We start from the raw sequence: 27,804 nt of genomic DNA on the forward strand, positions 1-27,804 counted from the left end.
GGTACTGAAGCAAAAGGGCCAACACTTTGTACTCCAGAAATGCTGGGTTACTCAGTTCAAAGCTCTTCTCCCCAGTGTGCTGTTCCCCTAAAGCTCTGTGGCTAGTGCCAGGTTTAAAGCAAGGTGGGGCTCTTTTCTGTGTGTCGGTGTCCAGGGTTTTTAGGGGTTATCTTTTAGTTCCCTCCTCTGGGCTTATTTCCCGCATACCTTCCTGATGGTAACTACATTGTCTCTACAGCTGGCTTTCTGCTCATATTGCTATTGGTAGGCTATCGAATTAGTATTCTATATCTAATGTTGAAAATGTACTTTGCTTTTTTTGTGTCTTGTTTTTCACATCTGCAACACAAATGCAATCCAGTCTGTTGCCTATTTTTGTGCTTCAAGAAAGATTAATGAATTATGGAACACTTAAATAAGAAATGGCAGCTTTTTTACATGAAAGTTGTAAAGGCCCTATTCTTTCCTGCCGCCAACTAGTCAAATAGAGGATATTGTATTTGACAGTGGACCACCCTGTTCAGAAGCAGCGCTCCACTTTTTGATTCCTGTGTAAGTTTTAAGCTCATGTCAAAGAGGTGAAAAGTTAGTTGAGTCTTCATATATGTATTTTTTTACAATATACTGGACTATTACCCACTCACATACAGCCTCTATATTCCTATTTTATTTCCAGAGTACAAATGTTTTAACTGCAGTTAAATAGTTTGAGCCTCTATTGTGGTATCCAGATCAAATATTACAATATAGATCTTGTGCAATTACCTGTTGTAAATTTGTGGCCTAAGGTAAGCAACAGTACACAGAGAATTGATTAATCTCTCAACTTCAGGTCCAGAGTCATCTGGCCACGGCGACTCCCAAATCGACATTTATACTACCATTTGTCACGGTCTTGCCAGGGATTGCCCTGCTTACTTCCCACGTATCAGTACTTGGTGCTCATTGCAATATGCTGGTCAAATGAGAGGAAACAAGGTGACCAGAGAATATTACAACCATGGGGAGGCCTCAAATCTAGCCACAGTGGTGGATTCACAGGTCTCGGCCAGCTCCTGTGGTGTCAAGGTGCTCCAGGGGCGGTAGCAGGTCGTATACCAGGGTTTCGCTCAGAAACTACTGTAATTTGCATCCATCTTGGGCTCCAATTGCCCCAACTGCAGGTGGATTATTTTGTTTTTTCTTTTCACAATTGTATTTATGAGTGGATTCTTTATATGTTTTGTTTTGTTTCTACTAAGTATTTGGAGCACATTATTTTATTCTAAATTTAACGATGCAATATTTGGTACCACAGTTACCTAATGGTAATGTATTACTGACTCCTATTTCCATAGGGAACATTCCCTGTGCTAAGGGCTCGACACTTCTATTGGCACCACATAATACTGTGGATATTCGTTCAATATGCAGCAAATACAGATTGACTCTCAATTGGCAAACCAGCAGAAGAATTGACAAAATAATGATGATCATGACAAAATGTTCCTTCCACTGGGAAAATATAAAAAAAATCTTGTATAGGAAAATTCAATAAGGATACCCAAGTGATAGTAGAACAGGATTCTATGTTATAGCGACGGAATTTCATTGCAGTTCTCTCTGTTAACTAAACAATATTTTCATTTACAAAGTGTGCACGGTGAGTCTGAAATAAAGTGACTGTGCAGTTTTCTGGCATCTCGTGCATGCTTCAAATTAGTGATGAGTGTGCATCAAATCCACCTTCTGGCAACTCACTGTCCCTCTTCTCTTTAATTGCACAATCCATGATCAAAAGGTTAATGTGCACAAGTGACAGCCTCCTGTGATGAGCCAACAAAATGTGGAGCTGCTGGCTAATGTGATGACTTATTTCCTTTGTTTCAACCTCTGTCTGTGTCTGCCTACTACATCTGACTTTTGGCACAGGTGAAAAAATGCTTGCTTCATTCCTCCTTTTCATATGCAGCTATTTTGGCTGTCTGTTTAGAACGATGGGGTACCCAAGCAGCCGCGGTCCGTGCAGGTAACAGCGGTGGGGCCGGGTAAGGGGGGATTTCGAGGGACAATGCAGAGGGAAAAGTTATTATTTTTTTTAATTTCCCTCTGTATCGTCCCTCAAAATCCCCACTTACCCGCACCCCCCCAGCCCCACACCATCTTTTAGCTGCACGGACCGCAACTGTACCCAAGTCACCTTTTGGGTGGAGTGTCACGGTAGCCATTTTGTATGATAGCTAATGAAGCTGAACCATTGACATTCACATCATCTTAGGGGCATGCAGCTAATCATGTTTACTGTGTTCTTTGTGTACACTGTAATGCGCACACTGGGGTGTTTGTGGTACACTGTTATTTATGCAGTGGGACTTGTTCATTCATGGTGCTTATTTTGCACACTTTGATGTGCACACAAAAGAAAGCCAATTAGTAATCAAAAATATTAACTTTAGATCACATGTGAGACGGGGTCCTTGGGGGAGGGGGGGGTGCGGGGCTTTTTGGGGCGGATAAATCTGGCGCGGGACCATAGGACGGGGGGGTTGGGGTATTGGTTTTTTTCCTTTTTTTCTTTACTGGGGGGATGGGGGATGGGGGGGTGGATTGTGCTTCGTTGAGTTGATGCTGGCTCTCATTGCTCAGATTTGGGGTGTTGGATATGCACGCAGGGATCCCACAGAGTGCACTTCTTGCCTTTCATTTACTGTGCTTTTCCTCTGGACCACCGAGCTATCCCTCGCCAACCCTCTTGAGTTGCACCTTTTTCTTTTACTGTATTATATGTACCCTAACCTCCTATCCCCCTCCCCCATGGTTTGTTTTGTTTCAATAAAAACGTTTTAAACATAAAAATATTAACTTACTAAAATTATGGAATAAAAATGATGATTCAAGTGCATTAGAGCCTACAGTGCCATTTTGGTTAACCTGTTTAGTCGTGCCTCTCAACTTTTCTGCATTTCCCAGCCAAACCCACCCCACTTCTACATAAGCCTGCTGGATAAAAAAAGTTCTTTAGCTATTATTTATTGAGCAAATACGCTCACCCGTAGGTGGAACAATCACACATCGATTGGACAGTTTCCCTAGAAGAGACACTCCGCATGTTTAAGACTTAATCTTGCTACCAATGACCACTTACGGGCCAGTTCTGCCCCGAACTGGCTAACAAGTCCAGTAGGTCTTGATCTTCATTTACCCACCATGGACCCTGCTGTCTAGGTTCTCAAGTTCCACTGGGTCAGAGAGCACCCCCTTACTTGCTCTCAGGATGCCTTATCCTTGCAGAATCTTCATCCACACTCCGCTCCCTAACCTCGGTGACTGTGACATCTGCCTTCGCTTGAGTATTATCTCTGCCATTCTCCAGGGGCTCTGCTCCGCGAAGCTGCTGCAATGTTCCTGCAGAGGAGTTCCTTTTGTAGTGCGGTGCCTTTGCCTCTGCCGACCAGTTTGAAATGCACCACCCAAACAGTAGGTATTCCTTTCCGCAGCCTTCTCTTTTATTTCTTGCTGTGGCAGGTGATTTTAGAGCCATGACATCCCGCAGCACCCCAACCATCTGGGCTCTGCCCTGTGGGACCTGGGCCCTTTGGCCTGGGGTGGGGCTCCCTACTCCTTGAGGCTCACTGAGCTCGCTGGGCCTACACCATTACCCTTTTACTCATGCCACTTAGCCCTCCAACCTTTCCCAACCAAACTGACTCCGCTCCCAAATATGTGGAGTTGTATGTTAAAAAAAAAAGGCTGCAGGTGATTAACAGTTAAACATCCACTTCTACCAGTAGGGGGCACTTTATCAACATCAGCTCAGTTTACTGATTTCTTGAAGGTACAGTTTGTAGGTGTGTGGCGTAATTTTGCTATCAATGTCCACTTAATGGACGATTCTGTTCGGGCCGGACCACAAGTTCCATGCCTGCCCTGAGTCTTAACCTTCATTTACCCACCAGGGACCCAGCCATCTGGCATCGCAAAGTATACTGGGTCAGAGTCAGGGAGCCCCCCCCCGTTCACTCATGGAGAGCTTTGCCATTACATAATAACTGTCCACTATTGCAGGCGTTAATGGTCTAGGCACTCTCCCAATTTAATCAGGAACAACTTCAATCTCTAATACCCTAGTGATGTTAAGGAGGAACATGTCTGATAAATGAATTTCATACCTTGGAACTCGAAGGTTGATCAGCCAATGTTTACCCAATGACGTATGAATGCCCGTCTCTTAAATTTACAGAACTTGTTGATTGCAATTTTGAATTTCCTCCTTGACTTCTCAACCACCATTCTCCTTGGCTCAACTCCATTAGCATCTAGGTAACAGCTCACATCAATGATGCTGGTGGACCCCACCATCCTGACTCCGGCCGTTAGGTTCCTCCTGAGAACTGCCAAGAGCTGCTCCATACTAGTGTTAAGAGGATGCTCCCTTCATCCCCCTCAACCTCCACACCAAGGCGGATCATTAGCATTTAAGGCCAGCACTGGAGAATGTTTGACCTGCTGTTCCCATCTTATCCCAGGTCTGCCGGACCATTGTATGTGGATGTTTGGCAGCCATACACCTTTGTTCTTCTGCCTTCTGTCCGCCCTATCCTGGGCTTGCGATAAGTAGGAGTGCCCTATCAATAATATTATTATTATTATTATTATTATTATTATTATTATTATTATTAATACAGACACTTATAAAGTGCGACAGCTACCTCAAACAGAGGTGTCCCGTCGCTAAAGCGGACAGTAGTGCAACGATGGACAGCTAAAAGTCAAGCCCTCGGGCCCTTAGTCTGCCCTGAAGAGCCAGGTTTTAACCATTTTCCTGAAGAGGGTCTCTGTTTCTATGGTGCGGAAGTTACTGGGCAAGGAGTTCCACAGATTTGCTGCACCGAGCGTCAAAGATATGCCCCCCATTCGAGCCTTCTTGAAACAGGGAATGCACAGTAAATTTTGTGAATTGGACAACCGTACTGTATTCTGCTTGATTGATTTGCTTGTTCAAAAGCAAGGATATATCAGCAACATGCAGTTCTAAGGTAGCTTCTGTGATCTTTTGTCTCCCATCCGCACAAATTATGTCTTCCCTCTGCAGCCAATGTATTAACTGTTGTTGTAACTGCCCCTATCTTAAACAAATACATCGAGAAGTGGCTTTCCAGTAGCCCCACCCTTCTCAGCACCTTGCACATTACTGTTATGAACTGGAACGATCTCAGGAAGCATCCCTACCTCTGTTTAAAGAGGTTGGGACCCGCCAGTGAGCTTTACCGTATTCTGTGCCTTGAGCAGGCACACTGGGCAGACTTTGAGCACCGCTATGCATTTTAGGCTTGGCCTCTACCCATCTTATCTTTTTCAGCCTTGTCACCATATGCCTATTGCCTAGTTCAACATTCTGTTTCCCTAAGTATGCCTGTCTTGAATGGCACTACCATTTCTCTCACCCTATTGGCCCAAAGAATGCCATTGCGAAGGGCGCTTTAAACAAATCCTTCTAAACTGGAAGGTGCACTACACCTCCAGTACCGCAGTATACTTACCAGTCTCTCAAGGTCAGTAAGCAGTTTTCTGCTTTTAGGGGATAGGGGCCTACAAATGCCTCCAGTCTGTCATCACTGCCCTGCTGTAGTGGTTGTGTGCGTGTGCCCTCCCAGGCTCTAACGTAGATATTGATATTGATATAGTGAAGAAATAGAGGATTACAAAGCTAAGAGAAACAACCTGTTGTTCTAAAATACATTTATGCACAATTAGCAGTGTTACATATGATCTGCTAGTGCACGCTGGTGGGTTCTGGGTCAAGAATCACAATTTTATCATTTTTTTATTTGTTTATCCCAGTGATGTGAAGATTGGCTTGTGATAGGAATAGTAAATAGGTGCAGGTCCAGAGAGTAAAGACAAGTTGTGGTGTTGAAACATATCATTAAGGGAAAGATAGATCTATTTGCATTCAGATATATATATATATTATGTAATGTTTGTTTGGTGTGAGGTGGGAAATATCAGAGGTTTTGTGATATACAGAAGGATAGTGTAATGGAACCCATGAAACCTAGTGTTTTTTTGGCTCCTTTGATGCAAGCTCAAATGGAAGATCATGAAAATAATTGTGCATAGATTTGAATAATTTGAATGGTATATTTTGGGAGAACCTGCACACATAGCTTTGTTTTGAGATGTTGTCTGCATGGCATAACACTGAAAGGACTTAAACAGAAATGGATCTAGCTTATAATAAAAATGTGGGTTGTGGGGGGGGGCACAGTTTCCAAGAATAATTTTTGTTTTTATTATTTGTGGCCTAAAATGAATTTGAAAGTAGATAAGAACTTATTACTGTAGCAACAAACATTTTAAACAGTTCTTCTCCTTTGCATCTAATGGCTGTGCAGGTAGTCCCTGGAGTAAATTAGCCCTTAATTTCTAACTTCCTTTTCAATTAATCTTGGCTTATTTAAATAAATATTTTTATTATGCATTTTAAAATAAATATACAACAACCCACCCTCCGTCCCACTCCCCACCCCATCCACCCCCACTACACATTGCATGGCCTGATTGCAACATTTTATCAGAATTCAGATGCATAACTAATAAAATACATTGCGACACTGGGCCATACTTTTTTTCCTAGTTTACAATTCATGCCTTCCATGTAGATTAAGCAGCATACACCTAACCAACTTAAAACTGACCCTTCTCAAGCCAGTCTTTCAAAGGAGCCCATTTCCTCAGCCCCTTCTCTCCTGCTAGTCCCCCTCTTCTTGCGTGTATGGCTTTTTCAAGATTATAACTCGCTAGCACGATCCAACCAAGCCGAGGCAATACATAATCTCCAGATAGTCATACCTACGAACAGAAATGAGCTACCCCTTTTTTCTCTTTCTCCTCCTGAATACCAAGCAGGAATAGTGCTGGGGTTAGTTGGATCTTTAACCGCAGTTGATTTTGACAGAATCTGGCAATCTCTTTTTCACATCTTCCAAAGCGCTACAGGTTGCAACTATGCACACTGTCTCCACCGTGCAAATGACATCTAGGGCATCGAGCCCCTTTACCCACCCCCCATTTTAGGATCTTACTGTCTGTATACATGTTTTGTAATATTGCACCTGCAGTTTTGATGACAACAAACTAGTTCTAGCTAATAAAATGTATCTGTGTTAAAGTGATACCTGAACATTCAATTTATCCTGCCATCTGTGTGAATGTTTATCCAAGTTATCGCTTGATTCAGTCATCAGAAAATGATACACCAACCCAATGGAGCAGTTTTGGTTACTCATAATGATGTCAATTAGCTTAATTCTATGGAGACCTGCAGTGTGCCCCCTCTTTTTGGATGAAGACATCATGCACCTGGAGATATTTTTTAAAAATCTCTATGTTCTAAAGTATAGGCATTTCTGAGTTCTACAAATGAGACAACCTCGTTGACGGAAAAAAATGCCCTAGCCTCATAGCACTCCTTCGTGACATACAAAAGTCATTAAAAATATCTGGTAGGGCCATATTCTTCCCAGTAGGAGTGTAATAACTAAATCTGCCAATCCCCAGCATTTTACGTACATTGGACCAGACCTTGAAAACATTCTCAGGAGTCTTGAAACGTACTATTTTTAATAGCTATATTCAAGTTGCCTCCACTGGCATCCCCACGCATCCTCACCTATTAACAATTCCGCTGGAGTAGAAAAAGGCTACGCTGTGTCCACCCTTCCTTGTCTTGTAATGAAACTAAATTGTTCAGCAGCGTGGTCACCCAGTATTAAAAGTTTTAATTTGGAAGGGCCAGACCACCTCTAAGTCCGGGTAGAGATAAAAACTTGAGGGCACGTCTTCGTCTTGTATAAAACCACATAAATCGAGCGATTACTTCATCCAGGCTCAAACCAGCAACTATCAAATTCCAGAGGTATTGCCTAGAAAAAATAAAGAATCTTAGGATAAGGACCATTTTAATGAAATTACACCTACCGATTAAGGAAAGGTGTAGGTTGTTCAATCTACTGAGGTCTTTCTTTTGTTTTACTTATCAGAGGGTCAAGTTTCTCCCGTACTATCTCTTCTAGTTCAGATGATATACTGCCAAGATATATTGTACTTTTTACTTCACGGTTATTCTGGAGGATAATCATATTGTTAATTGCAACTTGCGTCTTATTATTGTTCAATAGATATCCTGAGATACTCCCAAAAAGGAGTGCCTCCTGTTCCATTGCTACCAAGGCCCTTGCCCGATCTGGTGTTACCAGGGTGATGTCATCGGCGTATACCAGGGTCTAGGTGTCTTGCCCTTAAAACCACATAGTACGTATTATGATGTTATTCCCCAGCCTTTGAATTAAGGGGTCAATATAAATTGCAAACGGCAATGGTGAAAAGAGGCATCCCTGTCTGGTCCCCCTCTTGATTTTAAATGGCTCCGACAAGTCCACTAGTACATAAACCCTGGCTTCCGGATTATTATATAGAGCCTCGATGACCTGGAGAAATCCAGTACAGATGCCAATACTTTGCATTAAGCGTTACAACAAACAAATGATGGACGGAATGCTGACAATGCAGACATTCTCCCCCAGTCAAGAGATCTGGGTTAAATCCATTGTTCTTTTGCCCACTACGCCACCCCAGTTCAGACATGGCCATATGCAAATCAGTCTTGACCCTGTGCCTCATGGGAACAGTCCAGCCCGAACTGCCAAGCCATGTCTTCCCTGGACCGGAATCAAGCATCCTAGGACCGGTTTCTGGCTATCAGCCGTCATCAGCCATGATAGCTTGACTCCAGTGGCGTAGTGAGCACGGGACCCACGTCTGGGCATACCCATCCCACTTAGGGCGAAAAGCGTTACAACAAACAAATGATGGACGGAATGCTGACAATGCAGACATTCTCCCCCAGTCAAGAGATCTGGGTTAAATCCATCGTTCTTTTGCCCACTACGCCACCCCAGTTCAGACATGGCCATATGCAAATCAGTCTTGACCCTGTGCCTCATGGGAACAGTCCAGCCCGAACTGCCAAGCCATGTCTTCCCTGGACCGGAATCAAGCATCCTAGGACTGGTTTCTGGCTATCAGCCGTCATCAGCCATGATAGCTTGACTCCAGTGGCGTAGTGAGCACGGGACCCACGTCTGGGCATACCCATCCCACTTAGGGCGAAAAGCGTTACAACAAACAAATGATGGACGGAATGCTGACAATGCAGACATTCTCCCCCAGTCAAGAGATCTGGGTTAAATCCATCGTTCTTTTGCCCACTACGCCACCCCAGTTCAGACATGGCCATATGCAAATCAGTCTTGACCCTGTGCCTCATGGGAACAGTCCAGCCCGAACTGCCAAGCCATGTCTTCCCTGGACCGGAATCAAGCATCCTAGGACCGGTTTCTGGCTATCAGCCGTCATCCGCCATGATAGCTTGACTCCAGTGGCGTAGTGAGCACGGGACCCACGTCTGGGCATACCCATCCCACTTAGGGCGAAAAGCGTTACAACAAACAAATGATGGACGGAATGCTGACTTTGCATTAAGGCCTACAGATATTGCCAGGAGACCCTGTCAAAGGCTTTTTCTGCATCCAGCAGTATAATAGCCATAGGGTCCCCTGACACACGGGCAGCATCAAACAGTGATTGCTCTACGAATATGATTGGTTGTGCTTCTTCCCGGGATAAACCCATGTTGTAATCCTGATACAATCTTATTAATTATAGGGGAGAGGCGAGTGGCTTAGAATCTCCATTAATTGGTCAATATGATCTGAGCTCTGTGGCTGGTTTATTTTTTTAGGGAATACTACAATTTTAGTACATGACGAGGATTTAGGTGGATTGGATCCTTTAAAAATTAACCTGAATAGATTAATTAAACGTTCTTTAAGAACAGACCCAAAGGTGGAATACAACTCTGTGGGTATACAGTCTGTGCCCGCCGCTTTCCCCTCAGGAAGGCTGCCCATTGCAAGCATAATTTCTTCCCTCTCTGGAGGCCCTTCTAATAGTTCTTGTTCTTCCAGGCAAAATTTATCCATAGAAATTGACCTCAAGTATTGCGCATTACTGTCTTCTTCAACCATGGTACCCTTGTCATACAGGTCCTTATAGAAACCTTGGAAAGCCGCTCTAATGCTATCAGGGGCTGAAACCAACCCTCTCTTTGGATCTCTTATTTCACGGATCTCGCTGCTTGCAGTTTCAATCCTTATTCTGATAGCCAATTGATGTCCGATCAGCTCGCTGCACTCGTACGCCTTTTCCCTCTATACCATGTACTTATCGTCAACTTTCTTTGCAAAGATTTCAACAATTGCAGCTTTAGCGATTGCACCCCCATTTGATTTTCGGTTATCTTTTCGCCTTACTGAGTTGCAATAACAAACTTCCTTTCTTATGCCGCTAATCCTACTTATAACGCATCCAGTATCTGTCTTTCTTTCCTAGTTCTATTTAGAGTGAATTGCGGGGTCTCCCCCCAGAACCCGGCCTTGAGAGTGTCCCAAACAACCTCTAATGGAGCGCTCTCCCAATATTTTCTTTTAAAAAGATTGGGGTCCATTTATTCATATGTGCGCTGTATACTTTATTAATTAAAAGACTATGTTCAAAGCTCCAGTGGGCCTGTTTTCTCCTAAAGCCTCCATCCTTAATTTCCAAAAGTAAGGGGTTGTGATCTGACATAACCTTCTGATGAATTTCAATACTACAAACGTGTACGAGTAAGAACGGAACCATAAAAAAGTCTAGGCACACATGAGACTGATGCGGCATGAAAAAATATGTGAACCCATACTCCATCGGTTTCTTAACTGTCCAGACATCCAACAGATCATGTTCTTTTCAAAGCCCCTTTAATGATTCGAAAACTTTGGGTTTCCGGTCAGAATAAATATAATGGTTTAGGGACCAGTTTGGCGGAAGGTTAATATTCAAGTCCCCACAAAAAATATAGGAGAGGGCCAAAGAAGTACTTAATTTGCTAACCAATCAAAAAGCCTGGGATCATCAGAAATGTGAGCATACACCGAACATATTGTAAACGTTTGTAGAACGGACTGAAATTCGGCAATAACCCATCGCCCACATTTATCACAGCGTCCATGCTTAAAATGAACATATGAGCTGGAGCTAGAATTGTGACTCCACAAGTGCGGTTCCCCTGTGTTATCCCCTCGATTACTTTAAAACCAAGTGTGCGTAATAACTGTATTTGTGATCACTCAATCTGTCTCTTGAAGGCAGATAATATCTGCTTTTAGGGTTTGCAGTTCTAATGCAATTCTCTCTTTTCCTACTGTCATTTAGCCCACCAATATTGATCGTTGCTATCCGTACTTTACTCACACTTGATATTATTTAGACAAAGTACTCTCCAGACAAACATTTGATTCGAAAAAATAGCTACAACCTGGCAACCTTTAAAGACTCCTATCAATCTACCCGGCTGTTTTGGGTCATTTAAATGTGTCACTTCCCCTTCTTCACCACCCTGAACACCATCCCAACCCCCTATCCTCCTCCCCCAGCTGCTATGTGAGCATACAGACCCCAGGTCTGTACGATGCCTACTGAGGAATGGACCCACAACCGGCTCCCCCCAGCCTGCCCCACCGACCACATGTTTAAGCAAAACCGGTGCCCAGCTGAACCGTTCTCACCTACAACCTGTTCACTATTTCCAGCCTATTTCTTATGGACTCCTTGTATTTCCCTCCCCATATTCTTACTCTCGAGTGCATCGATCCCCTCTTTTTTTAAAAAATGTCAGTTTGTTCTTTTCTTTCTTTTAAAGATGCACATTCCTCTCTTTCATTTGGTACCTGTCACAGCGGACCCTTCACCCAACTCCTTTAAATATTCCTGAGCCATTATCTCACAGGTAAAACTTCGGACACGCCCATTCAGCCTAACTTTCAAACATGCCAGATTTTGCAAATATACTTCGGCGCCAAATCCTTGAAAAGGACTGATAAGCTGACGCATCCGCCAACGCCATTCCACAGCGGCGTGCGCATAGTCTGGTCTCGTAAAAAAGAAATCCCCTTAAAGTCCCTTTTAGAGTTGGGGCGGGCCAAGTCATAGATAAGCTCCAGAGCCAAAAAATTGCCAAAACATACTAGAATGACACAAGGTTTCTCCAGTGTGTCCGCCGAGTATTTCTTGGATATTAGGGGCAAACGGTGGGAACATTGAACTTCCTTACCCCAATTGGGTTTTTCTGGAAATGCACCTTTCAGCAGAGAAATCATAAAAGCTCTTATGTCCCCACCTTCCGCCTCCTCTGGAATCCCCAGGAATCGTATGTTGTTTCTGCGTTGTCTATTTTCCTGATCCTCCAGTTTCCAGAGCATATCCACTATCAGAGTCTCCTGCTGTATTTTCTGGGTTTTCCATGGATTAACCTCCGTTTCCAAACCCTCTGTTCTTTTTTCCACTTTTGCAATTTTCCCAGCAGTATCAGAATGCGTTTTGTTCAGTTTCATGATAGATCTACGCAGTTTCTGAGACTCAAATCTGGCACAGCGACCGTCGCTCTGAGTTTCGTCCTGTAATTGCTTGACTAACTGGAAAATTGCTGCTAGTGTAGTTGCAATCGTAGGTGATTTCGGTCCCATATCCGTACCCTCCTCTGCAGCTACCAGCTGCATAGCTTAATAGTCCCATATCAAATTCTCCAGAGAGGTGCCTTCTGCGCACTCGCCCGACGATCTTGCAAGCTTTTTTCCCCCTTTTTTCTTCTTTTGGATATCCTTTTTTGTGTTAACATTGTCACTTTATCCTGAGTGCTATTAGTGGAGGAGTCAAGAAAATTGTCAGTAGAGGAGGATGAGGTATTATGTTGGTTTGTCTGATCTGATTCATCTGTCAAGGAGTCAAATTTCTCCCCCCAATCCGGGTCTTGACCACCGCGCTGAGTTTTGCAAAATTTTGAGCCTGTTTCAGGATGTTGACTGGGGTGCTAGAGATTTTACCTACAGACAAGTTGGTCGTTTCTTCTCTGGCCTCCGACCTACCCACATTGGTGGGCTGAACTTGCAGTTCCTGTTCTTCACTTGCGACACTCTCCGGTGTGGTCTGACCTAACCAATATGGGTTCGGTCTGACTACTTAGCTGTTACAGCCCACTCTGTACTCTTCAGGCGGGCCCACAACCGTGTTAAATCTAGCTTGTTCTGACAGACTGAGCTCCCGGTGCCTTTGTCAGCCATAGACACAATGGTTGTGTGGATCCGCTGGCTCCGCTTATGTGCCCCTTTCCAGATCTTAATATGTCCTTTTTAGTGGTCTGAACACCAGGCTCAACTTTTTCCTTAATGGAGCTTTCTGCTACTTTTCGTCCCCCCTCCTCCCCTGAGATCCTTAACCTCATTACCGGGGTCATGTCGAGTTGAGAGTGCGGGGGGGAGCGACCACATTCGATGAAGCAGGAAGTTTAATACTGTGGCCCCGCATATCCCCTGAACGAGATGCTGAAAAAGGAAGAAGTGCTCTGATCAGCTGACTGAGGCCTCAAGCAGCCTGAACGGCAGTGAGGAATGCAAGCCTTACACTATGTCTTCCAGATCCAATGCAATTCAAGCTTGGGTGCAGGCTTCTCTTTCGTTCCCACAGCGACAGCTTCCAGTCTCAAATCGCCATGCATACTCAGCAGGGAGCGACTCGGTAGGATAATCGGGGGTAGGATGGGAGGAGCGGCAGTAACGGTGACTCACTCAGGCACCATCTTGCTCTCAAACATCGGCTTGGTTTAAGCTTTCATTGTAATTGTGGATTGGTATTCCAGGTTGGTTGAGGTAAAGGTTGTTGCTAAACGTGAAGCAATTTGCGAACAGATGTTTGCTTAGGGATAGGTCTTTTCCCTATCTATTTTCTGAAAGTGAATCCCCTTTACATTGAACGAGTTAACATAGGATTGTGTCTTTGTACTAGCTTCAAGAGAAGGGCTGGTTGAACGAAAATATCCTTTTTTGGATTAAAAGAAAAAAATTCACTCTGTGCTTCTCCAAATTCACAACTGATTGTGATTAAATAAAAATATGTAATTAAATATGTGTAAAAAAAAAATGCATTTGTTTTGGCATGTAAATGAAAATAATCTTAATGGCTAGTGATTTTAAACTGTGTCACAATGTCTTGCAAAGTATAGATTAATTAAAATCTTATTTCCCATACTTGTCAATCAATATTATACATTAGTCAGCCAATTGGACGCCTAATGTCATCTGCGGTGAACTATTTCACCGTTCACCCGGCAAGATGCGAACACTGGCAGAGCTCCCCTCAGTTGAGAAACACAACAGGGCTGCCCTCTCTCCTCTCGCCCCCAATTTTTGCATCGATCCTCGAACGCCATGGTTCAGAGGAGACACCCTGATCCGAGGCTTGCGCTTCACGGAGAACTGGGAGAACAGTATATCGATGTATGCGAATGACATTCTCCTCTATATTGCCTCCCCCAGTTCTTCCATCCCTAGACTAATAAGTATCCTGTCATTCTTTGGGGAGTACTCCGGATACCTAATTAACTGGTCCAAGTCGGTGATATTTATCCTCCATGGCCCAGCGCCCCTGCCTCCCATCGGGATGTGAAGCCTGTGTCGTTACGGAGAGTTTTCGATACTTAGGCATCCATGCTACTACTCATTCCAAGATCTTTATAGCTAAAAATTTGACAGGTCTTTTGACTCGCCTTAAAAGTGATGTGCAACATTGGAGATCTCTTCCAACTCTTTATTGGGAAGAGCAGCACTATTCAAATTGATGGCATTTTCCTGTTTTCTCTATATGTTGCAGAACCCCCCCTTCCCGGTTCCTGACTCATATTTTAAAGCAATAAATAGTGAAATTAGGACCCTGCTGGGGGATGGAGGATCCCCACGTATTGCCTTGGTAAAATTGACCTGGGGCTGGTATGACGGAGGGATAGCCCTACCAGATCTTCAGTTATATTATACAGCAGCCCAACTAACGACTGTCAACTATTGCCCCACCAGCCCAGAGAGGAACCCGCCTACTGAATGGACCACCTGGTTCTCCAAACGGGAGGATACCGTTGAGCTCTTTACACCGATCCAGATCATCTCTCTCTACAAGGACCGACAGCTCTAACAGTCACCTTTTGGCACTCAACCCTACGAAAACGAGGTTGGGAAAAGAAGATTATGCGAGCCATGCCACGCGGAATCGATAAGTGGGACCTGCTCGGGATCTCTACAGTGGGAGACATGTGTACAACCGGAGGGGTGATTCCATTTGTTGACTTAAAAAAACACATATGAATTAGCCCCCATAGAGGCCATCCGGTATCTACAAATCTGACACTCCCTTCAGGCTGTACTTCCCCCTGATGAGACCCTACCGGAATCGACCCCTCTGGAGGATAGACAGCTGGAGGAACACCTTTCCACCAAAGCGATTTCACTCGCATACCGAAAACTCATAAATAACTCCCCTGACACTCTCACCCAGTTCTGAAAATGTTGGGAAACAGATTTGGAAGATTTGCTGGAAGAAGATTCAGCAGAAGCCCTAACCTCTCCACGAGAGGTCGCTATGCAACTACGCCATTGATTAGTGATATTAAAAATTCTCCATAGAGTCTACGTCTCGGGTAAAAATGGGCAGGCAGATAGACACGACGTGTCTCAGGAAATGTGGTCAAGTAGGAACTTTTTTCATATATTGTGGAGAATACCCAAACATCCAAACCTACTGGAGTGCAGCCCTAGCAGGCATGAATGAAGACACGGGTATAACCACGAGGCTATCTGCCAAAATATGCCTCCTTAACATCTGGGAGGCCACAGATCTATCACCGGCAGATCAAACCTGGGTTACACTGCGGATGATGGTAGCTAAACGTAATATTGCATAGATGTGGGGGGTGGCAACAACTCCATCCCATAACGATTGGAAGAGAGACTTGGATTAGTGCATGGTGGCGGAAAGATCTGTGTATGAAAGTAGGGTTTGTCCCAAGAAATAAGAGTAGATTTGAGGTAGATGGAATACATATGGAGGGAGCCCATGTACTGCCCTTAGACCAAGGGCTTCAGATTCTATGATGCTGGGCCTGGCGACTTGTCTGGGGTGTGGGTGCTTAATGTGTTGCCCTGCTCACCTGACTATTATTAATTATACATGTAAAAGACTGTTGCTTTGCAAAGCTTCCTATACAAACCGAAGAACACTGTATTAGTCAGAATTGTGATACCAACTGTTATCATTCGTGCTTTACCTATTATCTGTGTCACAATAAGCATATGTCAAGTGGTGGTTAACCTTCGGTTAATACAAAGAAAGAACAAAAGAAACACTGGCAGAGCTTCTCAAGGCTCATCCTTTTAGAAGATGATTCCTTTATCCTTCAACCTCAAAGACTATTTCTTTAGCTTCAGGAAACTACCCAGACGCACTGGTTCGGACAGGTGTTTTGCCTGCCTCTATCCAACTGTAATTTAGGATTACATTTGCCACTATAATTGTGTAAAAATGTGCATTTTTTGTGTGATGCTGTGCAGTAAGGTGTGTGGTTGTATCTGATCAGGGCAAAAAGAGTTACCAGCACAGTTGATGATACATTTTATGCAAAGCCATGTTGAATGAAAAATTGCATCTACTCCTTTATGCTTACTCGTAGAGTTATGATGGCTGTAGGTACTATATAACCTAGATTATCACGGAGATCACCGCATTGTTTTTATAAAATTTGAGATTGCGCTCTGTGTAGTGATGGCAGGCCCGAGAATGATGGGAAATCATTTCTGTGGCTTTACAACAGAGCCCCATAGCCTTCGTAGGGCCAACAACCCAAGAAGGGACAAAACCGGTTTGTACTTTACTATATGACTAGTATATTGTCACAGCTGTTAATCTGTCTATCTGCTATCTGTCTCTTCACTGTTCAAAGTGTTTTGAAGCAACCACGGGCATGCTGCAGCACTTGATAAAAGCAAACTGTAAATGGTTTTATTTTACTCCATGTATTATGTTCTTCTGACAAAATTATGTTTTTCTAATTCTCTATTGCAGACATTTATATTTTTTACAACTGAAGAGTGATATTCTTGAGGGAAGGTAAGGATAATGAATTCTTCCATTCTGAGATATAAGTAGAGTATGTTGTGAAGATGATGGTATCCTGTAAGGGTTACAAAGGATGATTGTCTTGGTCATTCAGAGATATCTTCATAAATGTTCTCTTGCTGCCCAGGCTGATAATTTCCTCTGCTGATGTTTTCATAACCTTTGCTTTAGCAGCCTTCTTGAAATAAAATGCCCTGTACTCACCGGGTTCATTCAATCCATTGCCTGAATGTGCTTTTGTCCATCTGCCCCTCTAAATGTGTTCCAAATAAATGTTGTGTGTTATTTCTTTTGTTGTTTCTTTCTATTCAGATATATCACTGTGTTGGCTCTAAATATTTTTGGCAAGGTTGAAGGTAAATGCTGGGCACTATCAACTTCCATGTTCTTTTGTCCTCCAGTAATTTGTATAGATGTAAAAAATGTTATGGATTCATAATAATCTCCATGATCATTCATGGAAACCGATGTAAAACCTACGCTTGGTCCATAGTTTTACTGTCACCGCTGACTCCTGCAGATTTTTTGAAGTGTGGGCAATCAGTGGAATTATGGGCAGCGAACATAGGTAATAGAACAAGCTCTTTTCTCCACCTCCAGCATTTAATGTCACTAAGCGCAGGTGCATACATTCATTTGAGGTTCTGTCAGGAAGGTTTGTGAATGGCCACAAAATTAAGATTTTATTGGTGTTTACCACCTTTTTAATGGACAGCCATATACCTCTCTCCTGGGAAAACCTTGTTCTCTTCTGATGGCTACTTGTAGCTGCAGATTAGTCTGGCAGTTCCTTTCTTTCTGCGTCCTTTGATGTGGATCCAGTGCTCAGCACCCAACTTTATCAGTTTTCCAATGACTCCTAAATTTGTCGCAGTGGGCCAAGGAAGAAGTGTTTCCTGAAAACAACACGATTGAAACCATGCTACTATTGCAGGAAGGAGATGCTGATCATAGACCCCCACAACATGTTCCTATGGTTCTTGGGTTCTGCTCATGACTCAGATGTGTGATAAGTGCTCCATCAGGCACTGAAAGACAATCCAGGAGTGGGATGTGAAGATTTTATTTTGCAGAGCATAAGAGGTTGCGCTTGAAACTGAGGTTCTTCTCCAAATCACGGTGCTGGTCTCGGTCACAAGGTCAGTCCCATTCAAAATTCTATTTCAACTCGAAGGCTCTAGTGCTTCGTATCTTAACCTAGGGTCTGCATACCCTTGAGTGTCTGCAGCACCCACCCAGGGAGTCCACAACTGCTTCTAAAATAAGTAATATGAGCAGATTAATAATGCATAGGCACATAAAAAATCAAAATGAAAACTTAAAATGTTAACATTCTCTGTAAATGTGAAGACATTTGAAATTGGAGAGTAAAAAGTAAATTGGTATCCTGAGGTTCATTTGTGGGAGCAGAGACAATGTCACAAAAAGAATCTAGTATGGAAGATTGGTAGCCTCAATTGTAACAATGGTATTCACTGACCTAAAGAGTGCATGCATTAGATGCAAAAAACAAAAACAAAATAATATTCTAGATTTTAACACATCACTTCGTATTTCAAAATATAACTAAATATTGAAAAGCTCCAAGCTTCCCATTAATTTTGATTTTCACATTAAAAAAAAGAAAAACAAATTAAATGTCCAAGGATTTGTGCATCTGCTTGATGTATACTAGGCGTCCATGGCGTCAAGTAGGGATTCAGTGAGGGTCCACAGAAGTCAAAAAGCTAAAAAACGCTTTTCTAGTGTCGTCTGACACCGAGCTGAACCTGCATTTGATCCTGGTGTGTCCTGAATTTCCCAGGCTGGCATCAACCCCACAACAAATTGCTGCCTTCATTGTGGCCCTGCTGCAACTTCTCAAGACTCTACCATCTCCACAGAGCCAACCTCCCACCCCCACAAAACGTGGTTATATTTTGGCAGACCATGCCTCAAGCTGCTGTTTTAGATTCTCGATCGCATGGTGTTTTGGGACTTGCAGGACACTTATTTTCATATACCTGTCATACAGGCAACAGTTCACAGTGGAGTTGGAGCACTTCCAATTTGTCGTACTGTCCTCTGGCATTACCTCTGCCTCTCAGGTGTTTACTAAAGTGATGGTGCTGGTCGCAGCTCATATTTGGAGATTGGGGATACATGTATTACCATATCTTCACGACTGGCTGCTCAAGGCCGGCTTGACGCGGTCACTCACAGACCACTGGGGCAACGGCTGGGTCTTTGATCTCCTTGGTGTTTTCCATCAGGGAGCCGAAGTCCCACCTGAGACCTATGTTGAGGATTCCCTTTGTAGGGACTATCCTGGATACTGTAGCATACAATGCTCTTTCTCCACCATAGCATTTAGGATATGATCTGGATATTTTGGTCTCAGTCCTGAGTCTTGAGGATGGATGGTTCTAAGGCTTCTTGAAATCCATCCTTGTTGTCCTGCATACCAAATGGCATATGCATACCCTGCAGTGGAATCCAAGGTTTCAATGATCTCAGCAGCTAGGTTGCCTCTCCAACTTTGTCTAGATCTTTCAAGAGACAGCTCAGGACTTCATGTGATGCCAGACGAGTCCCAACCTGCGAATTGGCAGGGCACTCTCCCTTACACACCTGGATGTCAAAGCTGTAACAGATGCATCATTTCAGGGTTGTGGCTGCTGGGTGAGGTGAAGATCACAGGCTTTTTGTCTTCTGAGGAGCAGACGAAAACCATCTCTACAACAGCCTTTTGGAGCTTTGGATGATCCGCCTGACCCTACAGCCTTCATACTAGCCTTCAAGGAAAGGCTAGTGCATGTCCTAAACAACAAAATGACTAATATGTTGCACTGCAACAAGCAGGGCTCAATGAGATCGTTGATCTTGTGCCTATATCTCTGGAGGTGGCTGGCCGGGCAGAATATCTTTGATAGCCAGTCAGCCTGCTAGAGGAGATAAGGTGAGCAGATCACCTTTTAATTATATAAGCAGCCATATATTTAATACAAACATACATCATCTGAAAACAGTAACATTGTATTACAGATACATGAACCTGTGCATCTATTTAAACTTCAGTAAGAAAAACATTTCTCTTTAGTAACTATGTGCTTGTCAAGCTGCAGAGCCGTTGGCCTGACAAGTGTTGATTAGCAGCAGTAACACAGACTCAATTATGTATTTTATGTAGTTAAAAATAATTACTTCCTGGGAAACATAGTTTTCCCTCTGAGAAAAATCGTAGAATTGGCAGCATTAATTGTAATAATGGAAGTTATGAGTCCCATAAGAGCCTATTGTTGCATCTTAACTTATAATAATTGTGGCTATATACTTAAGTAATGAATTTATTGATGATGTTTTTTAAAACAAATATTGTGTACTGTTTTTTAATATATTTTTCCTCTCTTAGGTTATCATGTCCTATTAATTCTGCTGTTGTCCTTGCGTCTTATGCTGTCCAGTGTAAGTACATTGGTGGAAGTGTCATGTTTGATAAATCCATGGTAGCAAATATTATCAGTCAATTGATATGTTTGGTATTTTTTTTATGTATGTTTATGTTTGTTTATATAGTATGAAATGCACATTTAAAAGCTGACAAAGTAATGGTATATTTGGCCCACTTCCGTCTTCATTGGGAATCATAATCTTGTCTTAGAAACTTCACCATTCCAGATCAATATTGTAGAAACCCGAACTAGAAATCTCCTTCGAATGCTAGACTCAATTAAAAATCTAATTTTCTTAGTACTGTGCTGCGGAGTTATACTTGAAACCAACGTGTCAAAAAGTCTTGCATTTCATTCATTGTTTACTAATTGGTCAAGAATAGTTTTGAATTTGAAGTGCATTATGTAGAGTATTGTCTTCAAGCCAGTAGGCAGCGGGAGAGGAATGTCTTTCTCTGATTTACTAGATACATCTGTTGCAACTTTTTCCTACTGTGAGTTAGGAAGCAATTCAACACCACTGTTGTCCCATAATACGTACTGTATGTACTTTTTCTTCATTTTTAAATATTTCCCGCTCAGTAGTAATGTGTTAATGCCCAGCTGCAAGAACTCGCTCTTCAATACTCCATAATCTTACACCTATTTACTTATTGCACCATGTAATATTTTTCTCTCCCAAGTCATGCTGTTGTAGAATCATTGGGGTGATAATTGTTTTCTGTGACTTAGTTCTCTGCGCTATTTGTTTTTAAGCAGGGAGTAATAATTTAACAATCTACTAGTTTTGGGATCTTATCTTCTCGGAGGTTCTTAGGGCTCATTCCTACCACCTCAGTAGGCATGGCCGGGGGTTATTCTAAAATGTTGGATGTGATGGGCAGATGGGTATGAGGCATTCCTTCCTCATCAGTGCCTACATAGGTTAGAAGACGTCTTTTGTCCTTATAATTATTGGCCTCTTTTTCATTTCCATGCAGTGGATGTCTCATGGCTTGTTGTAATACAGTATGGTCACTTTTTCTTTTGCTGTACACAAAATGGAGACTTGATGTGTTCCTGGGTCAAGTGTTGTCTCCAAATGCCTGCCTAGAGGTTACTGGTTGGATCCAATGAGTAACCCAGAATCCTGTGGCTAAACCTTCTGTGTTCCCTGGTAAAGCACAGAGGCTGTGGTAATGTATAGGCTATCAGACATTTGAGATTAGAGACACCTTTGTCAAGCTCCTCTAGCTTCAAATAGATTTGACTAGAAGAAATGTAATGGGCTCTTATGCTCCTATTTCCTAATACATGTTTGTGAACCCATTTCAATAGAAGGAGGTTGGGAAAGGTATGAGGTGGAGTGGGTTGGATGTTGGCGAAGGCATTAGATCCCAACTGCTTATTTCTTAGTGGGCGGTCCATGCTGCCTTATGCATGTACCTTGCTCTTTTTCCTTGCTCCTAGCTGTTAAATGGCATCTGTCAAAGCAAAGCCCTTGTGGACTTAGACCATAAGTCATAAAAATGTATAGATGGATATATATATATGGTTTGAAACCAGTTCTGTGCAGGTATTTCAGCTAATTTGTGTACACACAGTCTATAAATGTTACAATTTTGTACAATACTTGTAATGTGTCACAATTAAAACTAACATTAACACAAATCTTTACAAGTTCTGATACCTTATGCTACAAACTTGGGACATAGCCAGTAACTCCATTCCTATACTAATTGCGGGCAAAAGCACAGCGGTTGTTGAGGCGATGCAATACAATACTGACATAACCTACAGAGGACTGTTATTTCCAAATGAGGGCTTATAAAAAATGGAACCTAATAATATTATTGTGTGTCATTTTAGAAAGTGACACGTATAAGTACTGTTGTTTACAGAAGAATCCAGGGCATATTCCAATAGTTTCTTTGGCTCTAGATCTACACAGTTAGACTTACAGTTGACTGCTTTTGAAAGATGGTGTTGTGCACTTTGACCGCCTGTCGGCCCATTATGATTGTTCCACAATTTGTTAAACATGGATCTACAAGCAGATCTACCGGGTTCTTAAATGTATGATGTGAATGTTTGCAATGTTTTAGCTTGCGCTGGGAATGTGCAAAGTTATCCGCTTTACATGATATAACATTAACATATTAGCACGTGATCATAGTACGACTTCTGTGTTACTTTTGAAAGTATGACTTCTGTGTTACTTTTGATTGTTATATTTTTGAGGCACATTATATAAAATTGCAATATATGTTACGAATATATGTTACAAATCGTCTTAATTTGCTTACAAGTATCATGTGAATCTAACATGTTACAAGATGGCTGACGTTTTTTTAAAATCTTTCTGAATTTTGTTTCAACGTGGCGAGGCTGTTTTCGATGTTTTTGAATTTAGATCATTTAAAATTACTGCTATACTGACTGCTAAACGTCGTAAACAAGGCTTGTAAAGCCGAAACGCATACGTTGGTCTGCGATATGCGATATTTACATTTATGAATAAATTGGCTGTACCACGGGAGTGCCGACTCTGGAATATTTTCTTGGAGCAGTTTCGATATAGGTATTGTTAGAACTGGGGGTCTCTAGTTGGCAGAGGTAGGTACCTTTGACCAAATAGGGACCCTTGCTTCTAAGTCAGGGAAAGGGGATTACACTCCTGGATAACCCCTTCACACCCCCTTGGTAGCTTGGCACGAGCGGACAGGCTTAATCTCAGAGGCAGTGTGTTAAGCATTTGTGAACACATACAGTAATACAGTGTGAACACTACAGATGGACACCACACAGGTTTTATAACAATACGTATTCTTTATGTAGACTTAACACAAGACCACACACGACAAAAATCCACAATACTGTACTCCAAATAGGCTTAGAGATGGTATAAGTAACTTAGTTCAAGTTGATGATAAATGTGACACGCATCCAGGTACTTTTGTGAGAAACGTAACGCAAAACAAACAAAAGGTTCGCAGGGAGGGTGATGCGTCGGTTCCTTGCTTCGGGGGAGGCGATGCGTCGCTGCTCAATGCTTGTGCAGAGTAGGGGATGTGTCTTGTTCCTTACCGGAGAGGAGGTGATGTGTTGATTCTCTTACTGCGTTCTGGTTACGATGCGGCAAGATGGCGCCTCGATACGATGCGACAATCCGGTGCAGTGCGATAAGATGGCGCCGGCGTGAAGACGATGCGTGCACGCCCGGCGGCGGTGCGGCGAACTCTCTAGCTTTGGAGCCGCGACAGGCCCTGCAACACGCTTCTCCGGTGATGCGACGGCGACCCTCGTGGTGGCGACACGCTTCTTCGGTGACGCGGCATGTTCTATCTTTTACATACAATGCACCCTGCCCTTGGGCCTACCTTAGGGGTGTCTGATTAGTAGAAAAAGGAAGGTCTAGGGACTGGTAAGTGGCTGCACTTACCCAGTCAATATGGCAGTACTGAACTGCACACAGGCTCTGCACTGGCAGGCCTGAGACACACTTTACAAGCTGCTTCTGTGGGTGGCACAACCAGTTCTGTAAGCTCACCAGCAGCATTTGATTTACAGGCCCTGGGCACACATGGTGCACTATACTAAGGTCTGATAAGTAAATCAAATAAGCCAATCATGGAGTCACTATTCAATACATCAATTTAACATAGGGAGCACATGCACTGTGGCACTGAATAGCAGTGGCACAGTGCCCAAAGCATCTAAACCAGCACAGCATATCAAAAACAGAGGCGGCAATCAGTAAAAACATGGAAGGGAGACTCACGCCAATGGTACAAGGTCTAATATATATAGCCCCTCTGTCTGTGATCTCGTGATTATTTATTGTTGGGCGTGCCCTTTATATATATATATATTATGGTCTTCGCCACTGTGTCGAAAGAGGGAGGAAAGCTGGTCAGACAGCAAGGGGAGAACCATATTTGATGGCATCGGCTATCTTGATATCCTTATCAATAGTTAGAGGGGAGAATTCCAAAAAGATTCTTAACTTAAGCTCTTTGGCTCCACAAAAATCTACCTTTCATTTTATAGAGTGAGGCAAATTGAGGCTATTTGTTTAACATAGAAATCAGAAATCGTGTAACACAAGTCGTGGGATAGAACAATACATGTAAAACAAGATTTAAGTCTTTCACAATCTCAAATGATTGATCACCTGCAGTCTTTTTTTGGTGTTTCCCACTAGTTTACGTTAGTCCATTTTTAACACAATAATCTTCAACCTTGCCCCAGGTGTCAAGGAGGAATTTTAGTATTTTTGTGCATATTCCACTTCTCCATCTATATCATTGATTATGTGACTTATGTCATGATTTTCTACAGACATTAAGTGCTCTGGACCCAGACAGATAGTACAAAAAATATATTATTACTTCATTCAACATTAATCACAGCTGTGTTTTTTCAAACTTGTAAGTTTCATTTTTTGTAAGAATTTCCACATGTTAAATATCTCTATTACTTGTGAACACATTTGAATCTTCGCATCTAAGCTGTGCTTTCTATGTTGCCAGGTGCATTTTAAGACTGTGCTACTGTTTTAGCAAGGTCAATCACTACTATCTGTTTGAAGTGATCACGTTCTATTCTTCTACCTGTGGAAAAGTCACTGATATGGTTTAACAGTGGCAGCAAAACAAGTCAGCATTGTATGTTAACCTATTGAGACATGCGTCTAACGACAATGCAAGTTGAAGGAGCTCAGACACTCCTAGCACTAAAATTTTCTGCATGTAGGAAGTCTAATAAAATCAAACCAGCTTTGTCTGATCTATGCAGAGTGGATTCAGAAAGTGGCATGCCCCTCTGTGAGTCAAGTCAGGTATTGAAGTCGTTTTTCGTCTGGGGACATCATTAACTTTAAATTAAAGTCTCCAGTGATCATTATTTCTGTTTAACTATACGATTCATAAGAGTTTGATTAATTGAATTTCTACTCTCAGAGAACTGCAGGTATATATCAGATAAGATACACACTGCCACACATTAAATTGGATATTGCAAGTCACTGAGGTATTCTGTGACCAGATAGAGGAACTCCATGGTGTTTTGCAATATTCTTATAAGGGAAACAAGGGTATTTTATTCCTTATACCAAACAGATCGTCACAACATTAACATTCCCACAAACCAATTGAATTCTTCAGTGTGTTGCTCTTTCGTGTGAAAGGGCTAGAATGTTTGCAGACATGAAGAATAAAAGTAGAATCTGTAGCACAAAATTAAACACAACAAGAAGCAGTTAATTTGTCGCAAAATATATTGGAATCAGTGTAATATATGTCAGATTAAAAAGATGCTGGAGCTCAGAATGCGTAGAAACCTGCATAGATATTCTGTTTTTCTGGTAACGACAAAATTTCAACATATTGTCTTAAATAGCTAACTTCTGCTGATCACGGTTGGCTTTGTATCAGGTTGTAGCAAGTTGATGTAACTCATGAGAGGCCCTGGGAGGTCCCCAGTGAGGCTCAAAAACAAACTCTAACTTAAATCTTTTCCAGGGGATTCCCCCACCTTCTGGAACTTTTTTCAGTTGGCTTATTTACTGAACCCACTTATCTGTAGATCAGACAAATGATAAAATCTACCCTATTATGTACCACTTGATTGACTGTTTCTGGCTGATTCAAGTCTCCACTCCATGCATTCATTGTTTATAATGTTTCGTAAGTACTCTTGATTCCTTTCTGCATTGTTATGTGCATTCATACCTTTTGATGCAGAAGTCCTATATAAAACCATTTAAAGATATTTTTTTGGGGGGGGAGGGGGGGGGGGCGTCACAAGAGGAAAATGCCTGGTAGGATGCAAAGTTAAGAAGCATCCCCAACCTTATCCTGCATTTCCCTGAGCTGCGGCAGCACAAAATTGGCCCCCAAAAAGTAGCTATTTAAGGGATTCAATGGATGCCGTGGCCTTTGGGGTAGAGGAAGTTGTGGGTGACCCCAGGAGATGAAGTGTGCGGAGGTAGAGCATTGAGAGCCTGACTGCTGTTTTCATTGAGCCTGGTCGCCCAGGCCTGAAAATTATTGTATTCTAGGGGTCCCGGAGAGAGGTTGTCTTTTTCGGCCATGCACATCGCAATTCCGCCTTGGTGGTGTGGGCGGTGTGAACTGGGCCTCCATGTTGAGTACTCAGGAAGCTGTGTGGGGCTGGTACTCCTGGCACTGGGCGCGTATGGTGAAGCCTGATATCGGCTTCTGGTTAGGGAGTGGACATGTCAGCACATGGAGAGAGCAGCTAGAGTTTAGGTCTGCCGCGCCTGGGAGCATACTGTCTTCTGTAGCCTGGATCATCTTGGACCGGACTGGTTGGCAGAGAGGGGGCAAACATGTTCCCCTGGCTGGTGCCCTGCTGGCTGATCTCCCTGGGGTTGCACCCGCTGGGTGCAGGTAACGGGCCCAGGGATCAGCTCTGGTTGGTGAGCAACCCACTTGGAGCTGGAGGAGGCGACCTGCTGGGATGCGCTCTGTACTTGTCCATACTGGCATTGAGGAGTGACGCTCCTGACTGCAGAACTGCTCCAGATAACACTGAGGGAGGACCATTCAATGGGCAACTGTGTGGTAGCTGGCTGGAGGTAAGGAACCTTGATGTAGGGGCAGTGACTAGCTAGTATTACCTACGGGGCCCCTGATAAGAAGGTGGGAGAATTATTTCTTGAGAAGAGTGGCTAAGTTAGGCTTCCCTCAGAAGTATATCGAAGGGTACTGGGCCTGCACTGTGGGTGTTCCCTGGCATTCCTAAGTTGCTTCTAACTAAACAGGCTTGTACATGGCCCACATTGCGACGGAAGTGGGTGCAACGCGATTGATTGGCAAGAGAGATGTTGAACGCTACGGACCACCCAACTGAGGTCAGCGAATATATTAGTGGCCACTTGGATAACATAGCTCCGTGGTCTTTAACCTTTTGACTTCTGTGGACCCTACTTAATCAATACTGGAATCTGTGGCAACTCACTGAATCATTATCGGGATTCGGGCACCCCTAATGCAACATTATTAGAGTCCGGGAATCCGGGCCTAAGTAATTTTTTATGATATGAACAGCAAAACAATGTACAAAATACGTAAACAACCACAAACACATATAAAAAAAATTGAATTTAAATTTTAATGGGAAAGTTGAAGCTTTTCTACATTTAATTTAGGCCACCTATCATCCATACTATATTCTGCTCTCATGACTCTGAGGATACCACATTAATTTATATCCTCCAGTTTCAGATTCCTTCATTTGATTTTTTATAGTTTGCCTATTTATTTATATTCACCTTAATCACCAGTTAACATTTATT

General features: G+C 42.8%; 1 protein-coding gene across 9 annotated transcripts in view; it reads left to right on the forward strand.

The window, feature by feature from the left end:
* PTPN3 (protein tyrosine phosphatase non-receptor type 3) overlaps positions 1-27,804 on the forward strand; it is a 1,752,022-nt gene that overhangs the window by 555,697 nt on the left and 1,168,521 nt on the right. For all 9 annotated transcript variants that reach the window (XM_085606835.1, XM_085606836.1, XM_085606837.1 and 6 more), the window contains 2 exons: positions 17,020-17,064; positions 20,465-20,517. In XM_085606835.1, the coding sequence (XP_085462961.1) occupies positions 17,020-17,064; positions 20,465-20,517 (98 nt within the window). The remainder of the gene's footprint in view (positions 1-17,019; positions 17,065-20,464; positions 20,518-27,804) is intronic.

The sequence above is a fragment of the Triturus cristatus genome, chromosome 5_2 (assembly GCF_964204655.1).
Source record: "Triturus cristatus chromosome 5_2, aTriCri1.1, whole genome shotgun sequence".
Classification (NCBI taxonomy): domain Eukaryota; kingdom Metazoa; phylum Chordata; class Amphibia; order Caudata; family Salamandridae; genus Triturus; species Triturus cristatus.